This window comes from Dermacentor andersoni, chromosome 5 (assembly GCF_023375885.2).
Source record: "Dermacentor andersoni chromosome 5, qqDerAnde1_hic_scaffold, whole genome shotgun sequence".
Lineage (NCBI taxonomy): Eukaryota > Metazoa > Arthropoda > Arachnida > Ixodida > Ixodidae > Dermacentor > Dermacentor andersoni.
The window spans coordinates 144,594,465-144,619,801 of NC_092818.1; the positions used below are offsets into that span (position 1 = coordinate 144,594,465).

General features: G+C 48.7%; 1 protein-coding gene across 1 annotated transcript; it reads right to left on the bottom strand.

Moving 5' to 3' along the window:
* Positions 1–260: 260 nt before the first annotated feature.
* Positions 261–24,508, bottom strand: LOC126531323 (glutathione S-transferase 1-like). Its single transcript, XM_050178822.3, has 6 exons — positions 24,195–24,508; positions 15,642–15,781; positions 11,513–11,605; positions 11,000–11,118; positions 6,984–7,088; positions 261–4,439 (listed from the first exon to the last, which is right to left on the bottom strand). The coding sequence occupies exons 1-6, from the start codon at positions 24,335–24,337 to the stop codon at positions 4,278–4,280; spliced, it is 762 nt and encodes a 253-aa protein (XP_050034779.2). The 5' UTR covers positions 24,338–24,508; the 3' UTR covers positions 261–4,277.
* Between the last annotated feature and the right edge of the window lie 829 nt (positions 24,509–25,337).

Genomic DNA, 25,337 nt, shown 5'->3' on the forward strand with positions numbered 1-25,337 from the left:
CTTGCGTTGTGCTCTGAAAGCATATCCAACGCAGCAGCTACTAAGCAACCACGGCGGGTCATATGAGAACACAGGAGCATCTATATATAGGATACCATATAGCGATGAAGAATTATGAACACGGGGAATACACATAATTTTTGAATGCGCTGGATATATAAGCTACTAGATTTTTGGGCTTCTTCTGCTCATTGTTATTACGTTCATTCGCGCTTTCGCACTGAACTTGATATAATATTTGAAGAGAAAAGGAAGCGTGGTTTTGTGTTCATATTGTTTATTAAAGAAAGAAAAAAAAAAAAACAGAGAACGTCGGACTACGGCGATTCCATATAGCCCAGAGAAGTGAGACAATCACACAATCACTGGTCGGATACGCACAGTACACCCAGTCGCCTGAGCGCGCTTGCCATTAACCTTTGACTCGGGGAAAGCGGGTGATCGTATAGGGCACTACGTGCTGAACAATGACTTCCGCATCGCAGATACTCTGAGGAACGATTCCGGCGGAACAGTTTGAAGCAGATTGTGCAGACACACATCAAGTTGTGATCTGGAGCGGTGAATGGCATCGTTATTTTCGTTTTAAGGATACACAAACCTGGCAGAATTATAACGTGAGAAGCTGGGGAGTTTTAACACACGTACGGTATGATAGTGAAGCAGCTAAACGACGGGTGTATGTCAATCATGCTTTTCCAGGGAACAAAATGACATTAACGTTTAAAATACCAGAGGGAAAGCGATGCACCTATATGAGTGAGAACCCCTCTGTCAATTGTCAGCTCCCTCTGTCCACGCAGTAATGCATCACTGCGACATATGGAGAGAAAATCGAAGTCAATTGTTTCCCGAAGACTCTTCCAGCCACCCACCAGAGCGAGTGCGTAGTAATTCGAAAGTAGGGGCTCCGATGTGTCAACGCCTGACTCTTGATCTGATGTACTGACGCTATAAGATGCCTCCTAAATACGCTTACCAACACACCGACACAACAGCGTACTTTAAGATGAAAGAAATTTCTCTTTGTTCTCACAAATAGCAAGCTTCTCTCTACAGGCCGTTCTTTACCAGTGGTACATATCTCCAGCCATTTTGTGTGTGCGTTTTACTCCCTACTATAGTGCGGATACCGGAGACAATCGCCCAGAGACAATGTGCCCGTTACTGGTGGCACATAGCTTACTCCGCACAGACGTTAGACACTGACGTTACACACGAAAACTCTGACGGTAGACACAAAAACATGAGCTCGCGCTAGCCCCAATATTTATCATATTTGCTAGTGAGAATCATTTAACTTATGGTTGCTCGCATTAATGGACTAGTCAGGGCTAGGTTCCACCGAGCTGCCGTGCAACAAGGCTAACATGCGTCGCAATCTCTTCGCGAGTTGTGCTTCAGCCGCGGACAGACACGCGCGTTCAGGGCACTCACGAAATAGAAGCATGAACTGGGCTCGTGCTTACTGCCAACTCCTACTTGGTCCCGACTGCACGTTTCCTTTTCACGGCTGTCAAAAGCGATTTTTTCACGTCGAACTCTTGCCCAGCTAATAGCGTTACCGGTCACCATTTCAAGAGAATGCGAGGTGCCAAGCGACGTGAGACGATATGTGGGAGGAATACCTCGATTTGAAAAGTTGAAAAATTACTCATTGGTCCATGCTTTCTGTAAACAAGCAGCCCGAAGGGTCAAGCCTCTATCAAACTGGCCCCATTACAAACACGAAGTCACCATACAAACATTTGTCCGACACCTTGCTCGCCCGCGTGACAAATTCACGCGGATCGATCAGCTTCCGGGTGAATGAAATTACAACCATTTGCGTGCGTGTGCGTGTGCGCGTGACACATCACGGAATGATTTCTCGTGTCGTGTGCCTCGTCCTAAAAAAAAAGAAAAAAAAAACCTTGCTATGTGACTCCACAGAAAAGTGCACGGTTGTTGCCGCTCTCTTCAACTGTCGCGGAACGGCTTCGACGCCAGTGATTATAAAGGTCTTTGTTCGAGACTAAATGAACACAAGAAAAAAGTGAAGAGCGCCAAGAAGTAACACTCATTATTTTCTGAAAGTCTGCGACCTGCGCGCATTGTACACTGAGGTAGGTAAAAATAGCAATTTCGCACTCGACGCCGCATCCTATCACCTCCCATATTTTTCGAACCACGATTGGGCATCACCAGACGAAACAGTTACCGCTCATTCTAGTTAAGTTGTACTCGTATGCCTAAAGAACATCCTCAACTAAAAACAACGACATCTTTGCTAGCTGATGCAAAAAACGGGGGTCAGATCCGTAGGGAGCAGGGTCTATTACGTTTGCACACGGAGGTTAATACAAAGTTGTACGACAATGTGAAACGCGTCGCAGCATACCATCACCCTTCAATTTGTCATAAGCTGAAAAGCAGAGTTTGCATTTTCCAGCGACTAGCTGCTTCGCGAGAAAGCAGCTCAACTCGACTTAAAGAATATATCAGGATTGCTCCAAACATGCGGGTAAATCGAAAACAATCTCACTACCTAGAAGATTTCACGTGGTGCCGTCACATCAGGCAAGAGGAGCGTCTTAAAACACTTCATGCGCAACCCCTTTGTTTGACGTCGATTCATTTCGCTTACCGGAGGGGCAGCCCACCCCGGAGCAATCAGGAGCGGCGGAAGCTGTTCGACAGGGTGTTCAAAGGCGTGAGAAGGCAACGCTGATTTGACCACCAGACCGTGCGACATCTCCGCAGGGCACGCTCAAGCAGTAGCGTTGAGCAACTTGATTATACATCTATTCGTACTTCCGACCACATCAAGTGCACGACTGTGCAAAGGGGACGATATAGGGCCCGATGGGTCGTCAAGATCTGTGTTCAGGTATAGGGTTAACTGAAGCATCAAATCCGGATAGCCAGGCAGGAAGTGACCCTGTTTCGGCTATACTATTTTGCTCGAGGGGGCAGAAGCGTCGTTGCGGCTGTGTTTATAGGCAATTGTCACGCCAGCAATCTCTCTTCCTGTGTCCACATGCCTTCCGTGACAGTGTCAAAGTGCAAAGCTCTTTTGCACGCATTGAATCTGGTTGAAAGATGAATATCAGTGATGACTTTATAGCTGTGTTTTTCCTTAACAGCATACTTTGAGGACTCAGCGCGGAACTACACGAGCATAGGGATTGGACCGACGGCCACAGCTGTGGCTCGTTCTTAATTTCCGACTGTAAATTGTTACCAAGCTACATTGTTCACGGTGGGCTGGCGCCAGAAGTGCTTGGCAGACGCGAATATGGGTATATGGCTAAGTGTACGAAACGGCGAGTGGTCACCTGCCCACCATTGAGCTGCCTGACCAAGCATCCGCACTATAGCATGCAGTGCTCAGAATCACAAAGAGAGGGCTGAAACCACTCTCACCGCACTACAGCTTCCGACCATACGTTTGTCACAACGCATTCCCAAGAATCAACAAGCAAATTAATATGTGTCAGTAGACGCAAACAAAACGTTCTCCGAAGGCTGACGAGACTTGTACAGCCACCGTCATACTTGACCCTAGCATTCTACAAATATACAAACGCCTTCTTGCTTCTCCAGCGGAGGAGGCCGGATTAATGCAGCTTCATTCCAAAGCATTCGATCTTGGCCCCTTACAGCCGCTATTTGTGTCTTCACTGTTCGGGTTTAAGTCTGACAGAGGATGCACGTTTGTCGATCCTGCTCATGTCTGTTTTCTTTTCTTTCTCGCGTCTTTTGCGAAACGCCATTTATTGCCGAAGTCCTAGCCTTTGTGCAAATTCACGTTAAACCTAAGTAGTACCGTATAAACGCCAACTATAACACCTAACACCACGTGATCAGTTGGAATTGGCCGTCGCTCTTTAATGTACATATGTGCTACATTTCGGTTGTGGGCACAGTGGAGAGCTCTGAAAATTATTTCGCTACCCGAGGCTTCTTTAGCGTATCCCGACATGTCAGACAAGCGCAAATTTTCGCATTCCTCCACTGCGGGTGTGCGTATAAATACGGTAGTCGTAGCTGGGTGTCGAAACCACAACGTTACATGCGCTCATCAGCAGCAGCGACGGCTCTCAGTACAGGTTGTGATAAGTGAAAACTTCTTTCATCCTGGTGCCCTTCCTGGTCCGACTGTTTTTACCCAAGCATAATCCTATAATCTCGTATTGCTTGCCTTCCTGTCGGTTCTTGCTAATAATCCACCTGCTGGCGCGCAGCGCCGCGCACGGATATGTGGGTATACAATTATAGTGCGCCCCGCTGGTTCTTTATGCTGCCGCCTGTTGCTGGTCGAGGAAGGCCCGCACCACGGGCAGGGTGGTGACACGCTCGTAGTGCGCCTTCAGATGCGCGTGGCTGTCCAGGGCTCCGTGGAAGCGCTGCAGCAGCTGCACGCACGAGAACGTCACCGCCAGGTCGGCCCACGTCAGCTGCGAACGGCAGACACGGCAACGGGGACTGTGAGGCATTGAACGGCGCCTGTGACTGACGTATATAGCGGAGATTTGCGTGCACACCTTGCGGAGCTTTCATACCTAATGGTGTACGGGATCATTCAACGGCACTTCTCTTTCTCTGCGGCCCCGCCCTTCTCATCAAAGGGACGTCAAAATGATTTATTAGTCATTCGACGCTTATACGACGCTGACGTAACTATAAACTATCTTCAGCCATTGAAGACTTTGAAGCAGCAACAGGTCCAGTTTTTTTTCTCTCGATTATGCATTTCTCTCGCCTGTGAAATCCTTGATACCGTATGAAACATCGAAGGAGCGATAGGCATACTCAGGCCCGTTTAACCGGTGCGACCTTGCACACGCAAGTTAGACATGATGAATAGGGTGTACTTTCGGAACTACTCAAATGATTATTAAAGCAGGGTAATTTCGAATTCATCATAAGACATACAGCTCGAATAAGGAGAAGAATGAGAACAAGAAGAAGAAGAAGAGGAGGAGGAGGAGGAGGAGGAGGAGGAGGAGGAGGAGGAGGAGGAAGAAGGGCGGACGGACGGACGGACGGACGGACGGACGGACGGACAGACAGACAGACAGACAGACAGACAGACAGACAGACAGACAGACACAGACAGACAGACAGACAGACAGACAGACAGACAGATAGACAGATAGATAGATAGATAGATAGATAGATAGATAGATAGATAGATAGATAGATAGATAGATAGATAGATAGATAGATAGATAGATAGATAGATAGATAGATAGATAGATAGATAGATAGATAGATAGATAGATAGATAGATAGATAGATGTTCCAAGGATTTTCTTTTATATCGTTACCAGTGTGACCGCTTACAAAGAGGTCCTTGTTGAATGAGACAGGCAGAATTCATCACGCGCTCGTATACTTCCTTCTTAAACAGCGCGGAAATAAAAGCAGTTCCTCAGCGCATACAATTCACGGATTCAAACAATGCATTCTTAAGATAATTTTGTTGCCGCACACAGGCTCGCTTAATGAGCAGAAAGATGTCTGTTCTACCTGCTGTTCCTGGACTCCATCGGGAAAACGCCGCTCGATCGTGCGAGCCCACCGGGAGCGCAGCAGTGTTGATTCACAGCGGGCGTGCGGCGTCGCTTATAGCAGCCTCTCCACCACCGCGAATGCTCGCGCTCGTGACGAGTAGGATAGCTGCGTGTTGATCCCAGAAGTGGGCCGGGTCAAAGCAGTGCCGCGGCGCGCCGATGGCTGCTAAATATGGAGGGAAGGTTGGTCGGACTCCAAACGTGCACACCGGAGAACCCGTGTCCCACGCCACTGTCGAGGAAGAGGCCGCTAGACGCCATTCACTTAGCACGCCGCATCCAGGCGGGTATGGAGTCGGGGTGGAGGGAAGGGCAGAGGGTCAAGTGCGCTCGCGCTTTTGGGCCTCGCTGATGCTCGTCACGCTTCGCGCCGCTTCCTCTGTTGCGCGGCGGGCAGCTTTTATTTCTGTCAATTTTTTGTGGCACCTTTGTCTCGTTTGTTCGCGTTCCCTTTCTTTTTCTCTTAATTTTTTTTCTCGTAGCACAGCGGCGCTTTGTTTATCCCTGGAACGAACGAATAATAACGCCTTGACACGCGGCAACGAGTGCGAAGTTAAACCCGATATATTGTCGTGATCACAGCTGTCAGGTTAGATCCCACAGATACGCGGAGATGGACGGCGCTCTTGATGCCCACCGTGGAGGCGGAACGGGTCGTTTCGGGCCGTCTGTACGCGAAAGACGCCTGTTAAAAGGGCTGTCGTCTCCGACAGCGTGTGTATAGGCGGCTGTCACGACGAGAGTACGAGATTGCCGGTCGGCTATAGTCATGCGGATAAAATTGAATCCCAGATGTTATTTGCACTGCTGCACGCAGAGGTCGTGCGAAACGCTAAACTAGTAGATACGATTGCTTTGCCGTTCTCGGGCAGCCTGCGTAACAGGGCGCCAAGTAGAATTTTTTTTTTATTTGTACATTCCTTGACTGTCACAATGAGTTCATGTCACCTGTGGTTCGGTCACCACTGGTGTTAAAATCATCGCTTTGTGGGCGTCCTTTAACCATTAACACGAGTGTCGTTGCTTTTGCAGGTCAACATATCGTTGTCAAGAAGTGCTATTCGACGGTCCAAATCCGCCGTTTCAGCAAATAAAAAACATACCTGACAGCCCTCCCGAAATTAAAAATTTGTGATATTCGCAACAAGCAACAAGTCGAATTATACAGTGGCGAAATGTACAAGATAGCACCTTCGGACACGTGCCCTCAATGAGAGAAAGGTCTGTACATGCATATGCAAACACTGCATCTCACTGTACTTTTTTCGTGACGCTACCATAACTACCTCGTCACCATTACATTTCCTAACTCAACGGTTATCCCATAGATGTGCCCTCTGAAAAACCACCATTCTTCCTCACTTCTGTTAACTATATTCGTTCCCCTCTGTTCCTTGTGTCGAGATCTGGACGTGCTTCTCCTACCTGGTTGCCGACGAAGTACTCGGTACCGTTGTCCTTGAGAAGCTTCTCGAAGTACCGCAGGTATCTGGGCACCTTCTCCCGCAAGTCTTTCGCTTCGGCGAGTTTCTGCGGAATGAAACGCGAGTGTACACCAGGGTGTTCGTTGTGAGCCAGTGAAGAGTTCTAAAAATTGCCACTCTGGTCCCCTGTAATTTCCTGCTGAACAGAAGAAATGAAATCGCTATCTGCATGCGGTCCTAGCTTATATTTATCAAGAGAGCGATCAGGAGTATCCGCTGCCACCGAAGTCGCAAGAGAGATGTGGACTGACGTCTTGAAATCCCTCGTATACTAGAGCTAATGACATTGCCCCAGTGACGGGTTACAGCTTGGCTGACTTGAATAAGAATCCTGCGGCGATAGAATGTCTCTTTTGTTCCAAGACAAAATGTCTACGCAGGCAACTATACTGAAGTAATAGGAAAGGAAGCTGTGCCGATCGTACGTACCATATATATCCGCGATCATATGGCTTCCATAATTTACTCTTGTCGAGAGATTAGCGGGTGTTCACAACAGGCAATTTTCATTTTTTTAATTTTTCTTCCTCACGATGTCGCGAAGCCCCAGCCTCTGCACTGCGCGCCATTGGATGACCATACATGATCATTGTTGTATTGCACTTGTGTCAAATCAACTATGTCGGGACAAGTAGCTCGACAGTAACTCTTCGAACAGTGTATTAGTCAATGACGTGACTTCAGCCGACACGTCATTATTTATTTTATAGAATTGACGTGCTGCATACATCGGGGGAACCAATATAGTTATCTACAGTGGACACGAATAAGCTAACCATACATCCTAAATCGTTACCACCAGCACTACCACCCACATCGTCGTCGTCATCATCATCATCATCATCATCATCATCATCATCAGTTCCACTGTGGGACAAAGGTCTCTCCCAGTGATCTCAAGTTAGCGCTGCCCAGCGTCGGGTCCGACAGCCATCGTATGCTTCTGAATATCCTAATTCCATCAGTTTAACCAATCTGTTGCCGCTACTTTTACTGCGATTTCTTTTCTTTGGCACCCGCTCTGTTAGTCTAACTGAGCACTGTTCATCGGCTCAACATATTAGATGACCTCCCCAACTCCACTTGACCTCTAACTCAAATAGAGTATTATAGGCACCAATGTGTGATATCTTCTTATGTGTCAATATTAAGCGTATCATTTTGCTCTCTATCGCTCGCTGTGTGGTCGCTCAATGTGTCTTTAAAGTTTCCTTGTTATTCTACAAGTTACGTTCCTATAGTATATAGCTTAGAAGAATACGTTGATTATACATGTTTCCTTTTGCGAGAATGTCGTTGCACTGATCTTACCCACCGCTCAGTGGCTATGGTGTAGCGCTGCTGAACACGAGGTCGCTGGTTCGACTGCCGGCCGCGGCGGCCGCCTTCCGATGTGGGCGGAATTTTGAAGAAGAAAAAAAAGGCGCTAGTGTATCGCGCTTTCGGTGCACGTTAAAGAACATCAGGTGCTCAAAATAAATCAGTAATCATCCACTACAGCATGCCCAATAATCAACTGCACGGTCTCGGGACGTTAAACTCCACAATTAAAGAAATATATATAAGTAACTGTCGTTTATAATTTAATAGCATATTCTGGTGTTCGTTTGGGAGCGCTCAGACACTTCTGCGAGAGAGAGAGAGAGAGAGAGAGAGAGATATTCAACTTTAATGTTTGACCAGGCTTATTTCACTTGAGCCCAAAGGCGGAGATCGCGAAAAGCAACTTTAAAGCCGTATTGCGAGAATAACTGGATGCGGTAGTGATAGTGTGGCTTGATTATCATCAGTGAATCCATTTTATGTTAGCACAAACGCTTAGTTGCCCTTTTACGTGACCTTTGTACCACTGCCATAGCGCACTGAAACGACCACCCGGATATGTTATAGGAAAGCAACCTGGCAGATAATGCCTGGAACATTCGTTCAGGCTCATTCGTATTCGTCTGCAGAACTCGAATTAGCAACCGTAAGTATCCGTATACGAAATGCTAAGACATGCTAAATGGCGCCTGTAAAATATTGCGCACTAAGCGACCGTCAAGTTTGTTCCGACCACGGCGATTCCTTCCGATACGCTGCTTCCGGCAACATCGCGAGTGCAAGGCACAAAGCAACGGCCCGTCGGACGCCATGTCTGGAACAACTCTGAGCTATTCCCAGCGACTAATCGAATGAAGGTCACAGAAAGCGTTGGGCTGAAGCGCCCAAGCAAAACTTACCGGAGAGACAACTACAGCGATCTCGGGCGCTTCGATTTTTCATTAAGAAGGTGCAGCCGCCGCTGGTTTAGGCTGGCTCCTGTACGCCGCTGCGCAGGTGAGCAACGGTTCATTTCCCCTGCACTTGACTCTCATGCAAGGTGCTCGGCAAAATGGAACGACTTCATGATGTCATCAATTAAGCTCGAGGCACTGTTAATGTCGTATGGCAGCGCCCGCCCGCGCTGTAAGATGTTAACGAATATAAAAATGCCTCCTACCGTTCTTATATATATATATATATATATATATATATATATATATATATATATATATATATATATATAGAGAGAGAGAGAGAGAGAGAGAGAGAAGTCATTTATCTCCGTCAAAACTGACACTCGACAGCATTTTCTGGCCAATCTATCCTGTTGTCAGCTTGATTACAATTTTTCGTACCAGCTGTCCCGCTGGCCCGCAAAATTCTCTAAGTCCGTTATAGAAAGACCTTGCTCTAACCAATTTGTGAATATATTACAGAAATAATCATAATCAGTTTATTTTACGTCCTCTTTTGGACGGACACCCTCCAAGCAACCTCCAATTATACCCCTCTGCCTTACGTCAGTTGACACTATCCTATGTGTGCACATTTCTTGATTTCCTCGCGCCACTATGCTTCTCCGGCGTCCTCGACTGCGCTTCCTTTAACTCGGCACCCATTCTGCAACACTGTAACAGACGACCGTTTATCTGCTCTACACTTTACATGGCTGCACAGCTCCATTTATTGCTATCAATCCTAACTAGGATATCGACTACCCCCGTTTGCTCTCTATTCCACACAGCCGGCTTCTTGTCAGTCACTTAACATTACGCCTACCATTTTCTCGGTCCATTGCTCGTCTCGCGGCCCTCGATCAGCTTCTTCTCAAGCACTCTCTATTGCAGAATAGGCTGCCCATAAAACCTGCACTATAACTGCAAGTAACGTGAGCTCCCACAAGTCAGAAGCTTCGCCTCTTCACCCTTTCCCGCACAATGTACTCGGTGACAGACGCAGTGCGTGAACCTCGCAGTGTTCTCAATTTGGGACACACGCTGGCAGTGCTCACGAACAAGTCGTAGCAGCACAGTGGCATTAACAGGCATGAGTGTAAGTTCTTTACATATGTACCTCGAAAATCACAACAACCTTCCTGATTCCCGTTTTTCTTGCGGCGTCAGGTATTAGGAGCCCATTTACGCTTTACCGCTTCCATTCTCGGGCTCTACCTTGTCTTGTGTCACGTGGCACGTGCACGTGGCAGCTTGAACTGCACCACAGGGGCCTGCCACGTGACTTTTCGTGTGTCTGTGCAACCGGCGGCATTTAACGGTCGTCACATGTAAAGGAGCAGAGGCACCGAGGCGAGACGTTGCGGGAACCGAGTAGACATTGTGCTGATACGGCTAAGAAGTCTAAAGAGCTTGTGGCAGACGTAATCCTACGGCCTGTACTTCTTTATCAAAACTGCTATAAACATCGGTATAATTGGCGGGCACTGCGGCTGCCGGCACGTACCACCTCAAGGTTTATAACGGCATTCACGAAAATTTATGCTGTCCAGTGTGACCCATGTGAGGAATCCGGCATCGCAGCTAAAGACTGCAGTTAGAAGTCTTTGAGGGCTCTTAGGAGCTCCCTCTAAGGCTGTTCGTGATGCATGCCTACGAAGAATTTGCATCGCTCTGCTAAGCTTTTTCGTCCACTCACGTCTTCCTCTGGAGCTAGTCTCTGCGGCTTGGCGTGACGCACGCTGGAAAAGAGGGAGGCGATGCCCGTGACGATGGTGGCGCACTTGGTAGCCTCCCGGGCGTCCTTGCCTTCGAGACCTGCGTGGATACAGCATGGGTAGGTCTAAATTTTTACAGCGGGTACATTTAAGTACGCTGATACAAATGTTGATTGATCGATCGATCGATCGATCGATCGATTGATTGATTGATTGATTGATTGATTGATTGATTGATTGATTGATTGATTGATTGATTGATTGATTGATTGATTGATTGATTGATTGATTGATTGATTGATTGATTGATATACGAAATACTGCGGCTATGAAAGACAAGACAAATAGAGAAGCAAGTGTACGTAGCACATATGATATGCATCTGTACTCGCTACACTTCTTTTTCCCGGACCCAGAGCGCCTGTCGGTAGTATATTTGGCTATGTCATTTGTGCAGCGTCTATAGGAAAGTAGCTTAACCGGTGGTCACTCACCGTACTGCCTGGCGATGTAGACGCAGATGGCGTAGTCCGCGCCCAACATCTCGCCGTCCGCGTACAGCACGGGCAGGGAGCCGAAGGGTGCGTCTGGATGGTCCCAGTGTTCCGTCGTCGTGCACAGCGTAGAAGAGTCAGCAGGTGTGTCAAAAGCAAAGAAAATGCGTCGTTAAATGTTTCCGCACTATTCCTCATGTTTTCTCGCAATGCGCAGCTTCATATATGGGAAAATAACTGTCTCGAATCTTATGGCAGGCCGTAAAACATTTCCACGGATGACGACTGCAATATGTGCGCCTGAATAGATGCAGCCACGTAAACTTTTAAAGTAATCAGCCTGCTTGTAAATGCCATGTGCGGGGCGTTGCTTTCTACATGTGTGAGAGATAGTGCGGCGCCAATACATTATTTGTTGTTGTGCACCTGCACATAACGTCTGAATGCGCCTTTCTCTCGCGCAAGCGCCCCGGTATACGAGTTGAAAGCTCGGAACAACTATGTCGCGAAACGGCGACAAACACCTCTATGTTATGAAAAAAGCCAATTACAGTATATACAGGCCTGCGTCCCGCAGATCCTAAAGTAAAGCTTTCGAAACTTTGCTCGGCCAAGGTATTTAAGTTAGTGGCGAGCTCGTGTCCCAAACGGCAGTGCAGTCCTGTCCGCTTGCTTAATTAACTAATGAGTGAGTCAGCGACACTGCCGAGATCCCGCGATAAAAATGGCCGAGACCTTGTTTACGCCGCCCTCGATAATTTTATATCCAAATGGTAAAAAAACTTATTCCTGACATGGTGACCACAGTGAACGTCGCTCTTCCGCAAAAGTCGGGTTTCTTCGAGGACCCGCGACTGGTAAACGAGTTGGATGCTCCACAAAAGAACAAAAAAAGCAAACAAGCGTTTAAGTCGTCCGCAAACTTTATTTCCTCCGGTTTGTAAACAGCGCGAAACTCAGAGAAGTGGTTTAGTGTGTCTGTATGTACACATACATCTTTGTAGCTGGCGTGCGGCCGGTGCGACGGGCGCCTCAGCGGCTGCAGCCGTCTGTGGAGCGCAGAAGCACTCTGGCGTGAAACGCGCTCGCCGAGCGAGTCTGGAGCAAATCAATTTCCTGTGCTGCACCGCGGTCACAGTGGGCGGCCGCCGCTGCTCAGGACAGCGTTCACGGAGGCGCCGACGCTTATACAAGACCTGTATACCTCTATAGCAAGAGAAAAGCCGAGGTAGTTGCCCAGAATGCCTCATTTCAGTCGGTACAATACCACTGACGTCGCGCCCGGGAACGGAAATTCGGTGTCTCCCTGCACACACGCGCCACTGCACGTGGCCCATTTCTCGCGTAATGAGCTGGTTATACGAAAGTTGTCCGAAATAGTTATACGAAAGGGACATTTCTTTAATGTGTTCGAATCTGCCATGCGTTGTCATATCGGCTTCTTCCTGGACGTCTTTAATTCCGCCACCACTCGGGCTGAGTGAAAGGCATGCATACAAACCCGGTCAAACGACCGTTCAACGTGCATTGGGTGCACGTTAAAGAACCCCTGGTGGTCAAAATTTATCCGGAGTCCCCCACTACGGCGTGCCTCATAATGAGATCGTGGTTTTGGCACGTAAGATCCCAGCAATCATCATGATTAAACCTAGTCATAAACGCGCAGACATACAAACTCAAACAGTTGCGCAGAGTACAACCAAAACCAGCGGTGCACGTCTATATATAGGCAGACTGCGACGACAACTCTGACAGCAGCGCGCGACGACGATGACACATGCATGACGGCGAGAGTGCCGGCACGACGATGGTACGACAGCTCGCACGTGGCCAATCGATCAGTTTTCCTTTTTGCTGACTTCTTCTGCAAAGAAAACGTGATTGATCGATTGACTGATTGATTGATTTTTAACACCGCAAAGTGACACCTGAGCTATGAGAGACGCCATAGTGTAGGGCTCCTGATGATGTGGTATTCTTTAAAAGCAACTAAATGAAAGTACATGAACGTTACCGCATTCAGCAACCACCTGAATGCGTCCGACACTGCTGGGAATCGAACCTGAGACTTCGTGCTCAGCAACAGAATGTCACTATAAGCTACAGTGGCTGGACCGCTACAGTGGCTGACCACCGCGGCGGTCAGGAAACATGATGGTGATGACGACAACGATAATAAGCGTGATTATACCAGTGAGGCCGACACATGGAAGCTGGAATGAGTACCCTCATTAGCCATGTAGATATATTTAAACGCACACTAACAATGGTAACGTACGCGATAACTTACCAGCGTACGCGTAATAGAGAAATACAGCGCGACAGTAATGTATTAAAAGCCGAAAAGGCAAGTTCAGCTATAATTGTGGCTTGGATTTTCAGGTATAATGAACGAGAGCAAATGGGAGTCATGGAGGGGTGGCAGGAAACAGACACAAAGTTCTGCGTAAGTACAAAATGCGTATACTTGTTAAATAATAGTGAGTACACTCATATACTCGTATACTCGTTGACACTGCGAGGCAGGCGGCGTATTTTTGAGTAATTTCTCCGTTAAACCGGACACGCATCTCGTTCACTTCCTGTCTGTCTGTCTGTCTGTCTGTCTGTCTGTCTGTCTGTCTGTCTGTCTGTCTGTCTGTCTGTCTGTCTGTCTGTCTGTCTGTCTGTCTGTCTGTTGCTGTCTGTCTGTCTGTCTGTCTGTCTGTCTGTCTGTCTGTCTGTCTGTCTGTCTGTCTGTCTGTCTGTCTGTCTGTCTGTCTGTCTGTCTGTCTGTCTGTCTGTCTGTCTGTCTGTCTGTCTGTCTGTCTGTCTGTCTGTCTGTCTGTCTGTCTGTCTGTCTGTCTGTCTGTCTGTCTGTCTGTCTGTCTGTCTGTCTGTCTGTCTGTCTGTCTGTCTGTCTGTCTGTCTGTCTGTCTGTCTGTCTGTCTGTCTGTCTGTCTGTCTGTCTGTCTGTCTGTCTGTCTGTCTGTCTGTCTGTCTGTCTGTCTGTCTGTCTGTCTGTCTGTCTGTCTGTCTGTCTGTCTGTCTGTCTGTCTGTCTGTCTGTCTGTCTGTCTGTCTGTCTGTCTGTCTGTCTGTCTGTCTGTCTGTCTGTCTGTCTGTCTGTCTGTCTGTCTGTCTGTCTGTCTGTCTGTCTGTCTGTCTGTCTGTCTGTCTGTCTGTCTGTCTGTCTGTCTGTCTGTCTGTCTGTCTGTCTGTCTGTCTGTCTGTCTGTCTGTCTGTCTGTCTGTCTGTCTGTCTGTCTGTCTGTCTGTCTGTCTGTCTGTCTGTCTGTCTGTCTGTCTGTCTGTCTGTCTGTCTGTCTGTCTGTCTGTCTGTCTGTCTGTCTGTCTGTCTGTCTGTCTGTCTGTCTGTCTGTCTGTCTGTCTGTCTGTCTGTCTGTCTGTCTGTCTGTCTGTCTGTCTGTCTGTCTGTCTGTCTGTCTGTCTGTCTGTCTGTCTGTCTGTCTGTCTGTCTGTCTGTCTGTCTGTCTGTCTGTCTGTCTGTCTGTCTGTCTGTCTGTCTGTCTGTCTGTCTGTCTGTCTGTCTGTCTGTCTGTCTGTCTGTCTGTCTGTCTGTCTGTCTGTCTGTCTGTCTGTCTGTCTGTCTGTCTGTCTGTCTGTCTGTCTGTCTGTCTGTCTGTCTGTCTGTCTGTCTGTCTGTCTGTCTGTCTGTCTGTCTGTCTGTCTGTCTGTCTGTCTGTCTGTCTAAAAGATGTTTCTCGTGGAAGCAGCCCGTATCTAAGGCGGCCATCGACAGTTGCATGTAGTTTCCATTTCTAAAACCCTGGTCTTCATGTCATGGCAGGAAAGCCGTTCCTTTATGCATAAAGCGTTAACATCCTCGCGTGTTACAAGTTCGTAAAAAAAAACTAATAAAATAAAGTCTATCATCAGTCTGTCCAACCGCTAGCGTTGCGTCGTTGCTCTAACTGCTTGGCTTGCCGCACCTGTCGCTTGGGTAATGCGCTATAATCAATGCTGCGCCTGCCTGCCATTAGGTCCCATCACGAAAGCCACTACAGTTAATGCCTTCTCGGCACTGGTTGCGGTTATGGTATACCTCGTTCGCGAAAATGCGAGCCTCCGCAGCGAGTGCATTAAGCAGAACAGCATTTGCAGTCCGGTAAGCGCACACGGTTCGTTTACCGGCTTCCGCCTCGGCCGCCTTGGACTTTTCGTAGGTGACGTACTCGAACTCGACGCCGGCGTAGGTGAACAGCAGCGCCGCGAGGCGGCCAGACGATGGAACCTTGTAGTCGACCAGCTTGTACTGCGGCATTTCCGGCCTGCGTCAAGTGATCGAACAACTCAGACACAGTACCTGGTGCAAAAACGTTGCGCGCTTGAGTCCCCATTTAAGTTCGTGGGTTCCGGGATTGGCCCGCTCATTTCTCTCAAACAGCGCATGGAGTAATGAAGGGTTCTGGCTAAACGCAGGTATGCAGAGGCCCAGTTTACTAGCGTGACGTCATCGCTCTCTCCAGGCCTTGCGTTATTGAGATTATCTCAGTCGCGCAACACTTGCGCGAGTGAGATATTGGGGAAATGAGTGATTGGGGAGAGTGAGTGATTGGGGAAATGAAAAATTGAAAAATTTTACTCAACGGAACTTCAGATTTCATTAAAGATGTTGCACAGACATTGCCTAAAAAGTTATGGGGTTTTATGTACCAAAACCACTTTCTGATTATGAGGCACGCCGTAGTGGAGGACTCCGGAAATTTCGACTACCTGAGGTTCTTTAACGTGCACCTAAATCTAAGTACACGGGTGTTTTCGCATTTCGCCCCCATCTAAATGCGGCCGCCGTGGCGGGATTCGATCCCGCGACCTCGTGCTCAGCAGCTATACACCATAGCCACTGAGCAACCACGGCGGCTGGCATTGCCTAGTAAGGTATAACGTTTATTATTATTATTTTTTTTTTGTCTGATGCTTAGTTGCAAGATTGCTGCGCTCGGTTGTGATTCTAATGTCCCTGCATTTAGGTGATAGTTTAACGGTCAACTAGGAGATGCAAGTGAGAGTAAAACATCTTTATTATAAATATTTGAACGGCGAGAGCAGGGTGGGAGGAACCCTCAGTGTCCAGGGTCCCTAAGATGGTTCCCGCTATGTTTCAGCTTCCTCGGTAGAGGCATTCTTGGCTAGGTTCTCCGCCGACGTTTTCTCTGTACGTATACATGCTGCTTTGTCGTGAAAGGGGCACGCCTAACAAGGATTACAGAAGGTATGCGAGTTCGATCCTCACCTGCTGATACATTTTAGGAGAATACGCGTCCTGACGCTTTCTTATTTCAGTGCGAGAACAAGGACAATTGTTTCGAATGCAAAACTGAGGTTGATCTGACCTCTAAATCCTTCGTAAAAAAGTATACAGGCCAGAATGCCTGGAACCCAAGGCTATAGTAGGCCATATGGGAAGACTCCCAATACACTTATGGCGCTATAGAGATGCGGGTAGCGATGGATTCATGTCAACATGCAGCGCAGCGAAGACTGGAGTGCAGCCCGTACACCGGTATACAGTTTCCGTTGTCGATACAGTTCGCAGGCGGTGTAGAATGACTCGCCCAGACAACAGACGTACTGTCGCGAGCAAAATCTGGGAGCCCATTGGTGCCACATAAAAAAAAAATTTTTTTTGAGGGTTCCTGGAATGAGGAGACCTCCCACCGAGAGTAGAACCGGGGCTTACCCCGGAATACTGTTTCCAAAATAAAAGTTTATTTCTCCTCCTCTTCGCAGCCTGTGCATGCCGGCTGAAATTAAGTGGCACAGCCTAGGCCAGTGAACTTATGCAGCGATTTCACGTTGCAGAGCTGTGCTAAAGACAAAAAAATAAAATGAAAAACTAATTTTCGTTGATGTAGCAGTTCCCGAAGAGAGAGAAGGGAAGACAGAAAGGCAGGGAGGTTAACTAGACTGAGTCCAGTTTGCTACCCTACACGTGGGGAGGGGAATGGGGAGTGAAAGAGGGAGAGAGAGAACTTAGGTATAGGATGTCTACAGTCTGGCACTCAAGTCTGTTTCCCTCAGGTAGCGAAAAAGCGCTCGAACTGCTTTCTGGGCCATTGAACTATGAGGCCAGGCCCCCAAGATCTTCGCTTCCGTAAATGGCCTGTCATCCAGTCTATTTAAGGCACACTGGAGAGTCTCGCGTTGATTATCGAAGCGAGAACAGTGGCACAGAAGGTGACTGATAGTCTCTTCACACTTGCACTTCGCGCACATTGGTGAATCCGCCATTCCAATACGATAGCTGTAGGAGTTGGTGAATGCTACTCCTACCCACAGCCGACACAGCAGTGTTGCGTCACGTCGTGGAAGGTTCGCTGGTAATGTAAGTTTCAGTGATGGGTCGAGGCTGTGTAAACGACACTTAGAGTTCTGAGGTGTATGCCAGCAACCTAACGTGATTGTACGAGCGAGACTGCGAAGCTCTCTTGCAGCGTCGACTCTGGATAAAGGTATAAGGAGTGTCGGTGAGCCAGCCTGGGCACGTCGGGCAGCGTCATCGGCGAGGTGATTACCAACGATGCCACAATGTCCCGGCAGCCACTGAAATATGATATTATGTCCTCTTTCAGAAGCGCAATGGCAGGTTTCGTGGATTTGTGACACCAGCTGTTCATAATTGCCACGTCGTAAACTTCTCAAGCTCTGGAGGGCTGCTTTCGAGTCACAAAATATTGCCCATTTGTTGGGCGGTTCTTTTTCAATGTATTCGACAGCAGCGCGAAGAGCGGCCAGTTCAGAGCCTGTCGATGTCGTTACGTGTGATGTCGTAAACTTGATGACGACCGATTGAGATGGTAGAACAACGGCGCCCGTAGAATTTTCCGAGACGGAACCATCCGTGTAAACATGAATTCGGTTAGAGTATGAACAATGCAGAAGTTCCAGTGTGATCTGCTTGAGAGCCGCGGTGGTCAGGCTAGCTTTCTTCACTATTCCTGGAACAGCAAGGTACACAGGAGGCTTCTTCAAGCACCACATAGGGGATGGCGTTCTTGTTGCGGGTGAGTGCCTCAAAGACAAAGAGTGCCGGTTAGCCGCAATTGATCTGGAGAACGCTGCCCTGGGTCTTTTCTCAGGCAATCGAGCGAGATGGTGGTCAGGGACTCGGGATATATGGCGAACATGCACCCGGAGCGCGTCGATATCTATATAGGTCCTTATTGGGTGGTCTCTAGCGGTGGCAATTGTTGCCACGGTTGAAGCACTTCGAGGTAGCCCCAGACATGTTCGAAGGGCTTGGCCTTGAATGCTCTGTAGGACATGGATGTTAGTTTTGTTAGCATTGGACAGCACTGGTGTGCTGTATCGCAAGTATCCCAGGAAGAGCGTCCTGTATAGTTGAAGCATAGATGCCACGGATGTGCCCCACGTTTTACCGGCGAGAAACCTTAGTATGTGGGAGATAGAAGTAAGCCTCTTCTTCAAATATGTGATGTGGGGGCTCCATGAAAGGTCTCTGTCTATAATAACGCCTAGGAATCGGTGAGTTTTTGCGTAGGAAATTGGTTGGTGGTCAATAGAAATGGGGGTACCAGGTCATGGGCTTGTGGGTAAAGGCGACTAAGGCGCACTTCTCGGTCGAAATGCTGAGGCCTTGCGCACGCAGGTACGATGATGTTAGGGTCACTGCTTTTTGGAGCCGTGCACGCACCTGGAGACGTGTAACTGCCGAGGCCCATATGCATATGTCGTCAGCATATATAGAAAGGTTTACTGTATGTGGTAGAACGTCGGCAAGGCCAAGGAGTGCAAGGTTGAACAAAGTGGGGCTAAGAACCCCACCCTGAGGGACGCCACGGTAAGTGTAATGGTCAGCAGTTCGGCCATCTGCACTGTGCACAAAGAAGGATCTTTTGAATAGATAGCTCTGAATCCACCGAAACATGCGTCCACCTATTCCATTATTTTCCAGGGCATCAAGGATGGCTTCATGCGTTACATTATCATAGGCACTTTTCACGTCGAGGAATAGTGCAACCGATATACGCTTGTGGTGTTTTTCCTGTTGTACAGACGAGACTAGGTCGATGACGTTGTCAATAGAGGAACGGCCTCTTCTAAAACCAGCCATGGCATCGGGGTATACGTTGTGGCGCTCAAGATACCATTCTAGGCGGGTGAGAATCATTCTTTCCATGACCTTCCCAACACAGCTGGACAGCGCAATGGGTCGGTAGGACGCTAGGTCAAGTGGCGACTTTCCAGGCTTCAGGAGTGGTATCAAGCGGCTGGACTTCCACCGCTCAGGAACGACGCCATCATTCCATGACTGGTTATAACATTCCAGCAGTCTGCTTCGGCCATCTTCACCTAGGTGGCATAAAGCAGCGTAGGTGATGCCATCTGGTCCTGGCGACGATGAGCGCCTGCATGAGGCCAGAGCAGCGTCCAATTCCTCAAGTGAGAAGGAGACGTTCAATTCTGGGAAGCGTGTCGCAGGAACTTCACCCAGAATTTCACTATTGATGGTGACCACACTGCCCGCAATCTTCACACAGAAATCTTCGGCTATATCGACCTGTGAGCGGCCTTGATGGAGGGCTAGGGCTGAGAATGGGTGTCGTTGCTGTGGAGACGAGCCAAGGCCGCGCACCGTCCTCCATATGATAGACAGAGGCTTGCGGGGGTCAAGTGATTCGCAGAACGTCTTCCACCGTTGTTCCTCCAACCTGTCCATACGACGTTGGATTTTCTTCTGTATACGTCGAGCGACTCTAAGGTCATTAATTGACTTCGTGCGCCTGTATCGCCTCTCGGCTCTTCTGCGAATCGTTCGAAGTCGCTCAAGTTCCATGTCAAAATCCGTACGTTTTTTTTTCGCAGATGTAAATGTGTACTTAGACGATTCCAGTACACTTGTAATAAGGTTTTCAATGGTGCCGGTAAATCCTTCTTTGCATGCCTCTTCCACCTTTGTCTTATACGTTGACCACCTTATATATGCTTGTCGGGAAGTACAAGAGGAGAAGCTTCCAAATCCATTGATAATTAAGTAGGTGGGAATATGGTCACTACCATGAGTCTCGATGTCAGAGAACCATCGAACATTTTGACCAAGTTGCCGTGACACCAAGGTCAAGTCTAGGCAACTGCTATAGTTCGCACCACGCAAGTACGTCGGACTGCCATCGTTCATAATGCAAAGTTCATGGTCGGAAGCAAATTCCACAAGTTTCCGGCCCCTGGAATCTATTCTGGAGCTTCCCCAAGCCAAGTGATGAGCATTAAAATCTCCTGTGATAATCCAGGGTCCAGTAGTTGCCGTCAGGATGTCTCGCAATCGGTCGCCGTCGAACCGACTATATGGAGATATGTAGGCGCCGATAAGGGTGAAGGCCACTTTATTCTTTGTAATGCGGAGACACACGTATTGGTTTCCATCATGAGGCTGCACTGAGTGGGGGATGTAAGTAAGTTCTGTACGGATGTAAACAATTACTTTGCTGGGTTGCCCGCACGTTGACGCCATGAAGGCTTCGTATCCAGAGAGTCTTAGCGCTTTCGACACGTTCGGTTCACATATTACCACTACAGGAAATCGGTTCGTGAAAACGTATTGGCGGAAACATGAAATCCGTGATTTAAGTCCTCTGGCATTCCACTGGAAAATTGTCGCGCTACGCACTTCATCACGGAGTGAAGGCAGTGGAAGAGCCATTGTGCTTATGCAAGATTTGCAAGCACTGGGCTCAGGGCATCCAACACTTGAACTGCGCTTCGAGCTGTTGGCGTATTCGAGTTGCCCACAAGCGTGCGAATCGCATTTATCAAAGACTTGAGCATTGTTACAATTCGGCGGTCATGCTCTGTCAGCTCATCTGAGTGAGGGGTGGAGCATTGTGGTGCCTTTCCTTGTTGGGGTTTTTCCACAGGGCTTATCCTTGGCAGTGGTGGCCATTCCTCATTCACAGCAGTCTTTTCAGATGCTCCGTTATCTATACACGGTTTGGAAACATTCTGCACTGAGGTCGGAGCAGATTCAACAGCAAGAGGCTGTGCGGCACGCGTATTCTTTGTGCGGAGAGCAGAATTCCTTGATGAGCGTCTGCGACGAGAACGACGTCGCCTGACGTCAGCAGCTGCTTCACGATGGGTCGACCGGTCCCTAACCATTTTCTTCAAGATGGAGAGTTCTCGCCTAACTCTAGGACAATCCTTTGATGAGGCATCGTGGGGCCCTTGACAGTTCGGACACTTATAAGTTTTTGCCTGGCAGTTGCCTGCAGAGTGTTGTGCTGCACAGCGGGAACATATAGCAGACTTTCCACAGACGGCGCTCACGTGGCCGAATTTCTGACAGTTTCTGCACTGAAGCGGCTTGGGAACAAAGGGCCGGACAGCATGTCGAAAATGACCTACCTTCACATGCGATGGAAGGCAGTCACCTTTAAAGACAATTTTCACGCATCTGGAAGTTCCGAGACGGGCCACCTGTAGTATGTGGGTCCCATGATTGGCAGGCTTTATCAAAAGTGGTAAATCCTCGCCTGAAATGGCCGCATCAATGTCATATATGACGCCTGTAGTAGTCTCTTTTCCCATCGGGATGATGGTACGGACGTTCATGCCACCGAGAACAGTGACAGCTCGCAGAGAATCTAACGCCGACGCTTGGGCGACGTCTACCGCGACAATATTCTTCCGAGGGTTGACTCGTACGTCCTCAATGCCATTTGGCAACAGTCTCTCGAGTTCAACCGATGCAACTTGCCTGTTGAGGAACCTCATGTTGTCGGAGGGTAGCACAGGTAAGAAAAGGATGGTGTACTTTGGCGAACTTTGCGGAGTCCTCATAGTAGATGTGTCCACAGAGGCCCCAAGCATCCGCCGCTTTGCTTTCTTACTCAGGACAGTCACGTAGTCGTCGTCGGAGCTGTCGTCGCTCTCGGTCGAGTCTATCAGGGTAGCCTCGCTGTCGCTCGAGAGGCTGTTCCGCTTCCTTGAGGCTGCCGACGCGGGCGCCGCTACATCAGGTCGGAGTGCGGGTGGCTCCACTTCCATTCCCGTCGGGCAGGGAACAGTGTTCCCCGGAAGAAAGCGAAAATTACCACAAAATACTGGTGACGGAGAACAAACACTCAGCAATAGGATCATTTCGTCGTCGTCGTTCTTCCAGCAGTTCCCGAACTTTTGCTTGCAAGTGTAGCACATGCTGAAGACGTACCGAAGGTATAAATTATTATTATTATTATTATTGTTGTTGTTGTTGTTGTTGTTGTTGTTGTTGTTGTTTGCTCCCATTCAGTACAAATGCAGGCGGCAGAAGTAAAAACGGCACTAACGCTGCTTGAGATGCCCTTACCCCCGGAAGCTGTTGTCAGCTTGACATGGTTATAGTGACGTACCCAAATATAGCGACATCTCCAACTGATCCTTAAAATATCGTAATCTCGTCCTGTTGTCCGTCTTCGGGAAAGGCAGAAACGATCTTTATCATGCGTTTTTAACAAACTTGAAAACAAAATGTGCAGTCTGCCGAAATAAGGATGCAAGTGTTTAAAACGCTTTAAACGTTTTTTGTTTCTGCTTCTTTTTTGCGCAACTATTACTACCTTTAGGGAATTTGCATTAATGGAAACCTGATTAGCCAATTTTGGTTACCTAGAACGTACACCACGATCAGCACAAGTGTGTACTACCTTGCGTTTTCTTTCCCCTTGTTTACGCTACCTACGTGAATATGGATAATCAAGCCCACCAAGCTTCGTCAGTTTCGTCCGATCTCTTTTTTCTCGCGCACACACCTGAAGCATGTTAATGTAATGAAAAACTGTTTACCAGCCAACGTGAACACATGCCGTATAGGCATGCTTCATATAAATTCGCCGGTTGCAGCTGCGCAAATCCTTCACACAAAACCTTTTTCTTTAATCATATGCAAGCATACAAACCTTTTAACAAGGTCATTACGTTGCTCTCAAGTTGGCGTTTCTAAAATGGTGCGACAGCGCATGTCCACAAATAATTCTACGTGCATCCACATACAGAGGATGCCCTCATATCCATGGGAATTTAGTTCGTTATGTACCCAGGGTGTACTCACGACGTCCGCACAAGAATGAGAACGTCCGCAGGACGTTCATTGGTTGTCTGTGCTATTCATGAAGAGTACAGTCGTGAACATTACGGTGGATAAGAAGGAACACCAAATTTGTTAAACATATGCGAATATGTACACACACATTCCACACCGAATAATTTATCTCATAGGGAACACTTTGGCGCGTACAGGTACTGGGCCACGATGGGCCATGCAACCGCTATGAACCAATGCAGAGTTTGGCGTTTCCTGTCACGCTCTACTCGGTAAATTCACCACATCAACCGTGCCCCTTGAGATGCTGCGAAACCTCAGAAGCGAGCAAGCAGACACGTCGAACTCGTTCTTTCCTTTGCACTGACTAATCGTGCCGGCACACACGACGCGCTTCACGTGCGGTGGAAAGGGACCAGCGACATACAAAAAAAGAAGTGGGGAGGGGAAGAAACGCTGCGAGCTGCTGCAATCATATCTGTATCGCCAAACGTTTAACGCTTTCATAGCGGGTCTAGCAGCCGCCAAACGTGGTCGCACGCGTTGAAGGCGGCAGTGCAAACGCCGGTGTCTAGGGTTGTACCGCGTCGTCGCTGTGTACGAGCGCACTGCACGAGCGCGCAATGCAAAAATCACGCTCCCACCTTGAAACGACGACGCCAGGGATGGCGCGCGCCCTCGCCGTCGATGAGGCGAAGCCCAACTGCCTGCGCGGAAGGGAGGATGCGGAGCGGTCGAACGGCCGGGGCTGGCGTAGGCACGACGGGTGCGTAGGAGAGAGGGGCATGCGACGCCGCCAGGTGCTCGGCTCTGGCCTTGGCTCCCGGTTTTCGCACCCCGTCTTTCCAGCAGCCGCGGATTAGAGACGCGGTTCAGGACAACATTCATTTGGGCTAGATGGTGCATACTTGAATTAGGAAGGAACAGCGCCAACTAAGACGATCACGAGAGGGAGGCGCTTGTCCTGTGTCGTTCTCCCTCTCGTGATCGCCTTAGTTGGCGCTGTTCCTTCCTAATTCACGATTAAAAACGCGGTCGCCGATCTCGGATTCCCACTTCCGTCGGAGCGCATCCCTTTTCAGCGGCTCAGGCGGAACGCGGAATTCAAGACGGGGCGTCGAATAACCCGTACACTATTTGAACGCGGACTCGCGATGCGCACCGCTCTTGCGTGTAATTACATCAACCAACGACAAACAAACGACCTATTTACTACAGCGGATGCTTTCCCCCTAAAGGCGCGACAGTTCTTGGTGAGCACGCTTACAGACGTTATTAAACCGTCCGTAGGCACTAAGAGAACGTTGAGCCCCTTGCTCGATGAACTTCCACAAGCGCCTGTCCGTGCCGGTGTAAGTTTGTACGGGGCCCGTCCCCTGGCTGCCGTCTCGTGGCATATAATGATCTGTCAGTTAGCGACACACTGGAGAATACACGACGCGAATAGTTTTGGTTCGATCCGTGTTTGGCGCCCGGTTACATGGCTTGTGGGCTCGTATTACTACGAAAATGGAAGACAAAATGTAACTTCGATTGGCGGCTAAGCGTGGCCAAGCATAGAGAGGTCTTACAGGGCAAGGGAGAAAAAAAATTAAAAAGGTCGATGCCGGCCAATCACGGGTGCGACGAGACCCGTGAGAATTTCACGAGCTGTTACAGCACTCTGCACCGTGCGAGTCGACTCAAGGCTTCTTTTGGCTACCGGCTCTAGCGCGCGTGGTCTAGCGAGTGAAATACAGAGACAGGGGTTTTGCATGTGGGCTTCTAGTCTTTCAATCGATATCTCG

Excerpts from the sequence above, each read along its gene's own strand:
- LOC126531323 (XM_050178822.3), bottom strand. The coding sequence starts at position 24,337 with ATGCCCCTCTCTCCTACGCACCCGTCGTGCCTACGCCAGCCCCGGCCG. Across the intron at positions 7,089-10,999 it reads GACTAGCTCCAGAGGAAGAC|AAACTCGCCGAAGCGAAAGA; the intron begins GTGAGTGGACGA and ends TTCATTCCGCAG. Across the intron at positions 4,440-6,983 it reads AGTACTTCGTCGGCAACCAG|CTGACGTGGGCCGACCTGGC; the intron begins GTAGGAGAAGCA and ends TGCCGTTCGCAG.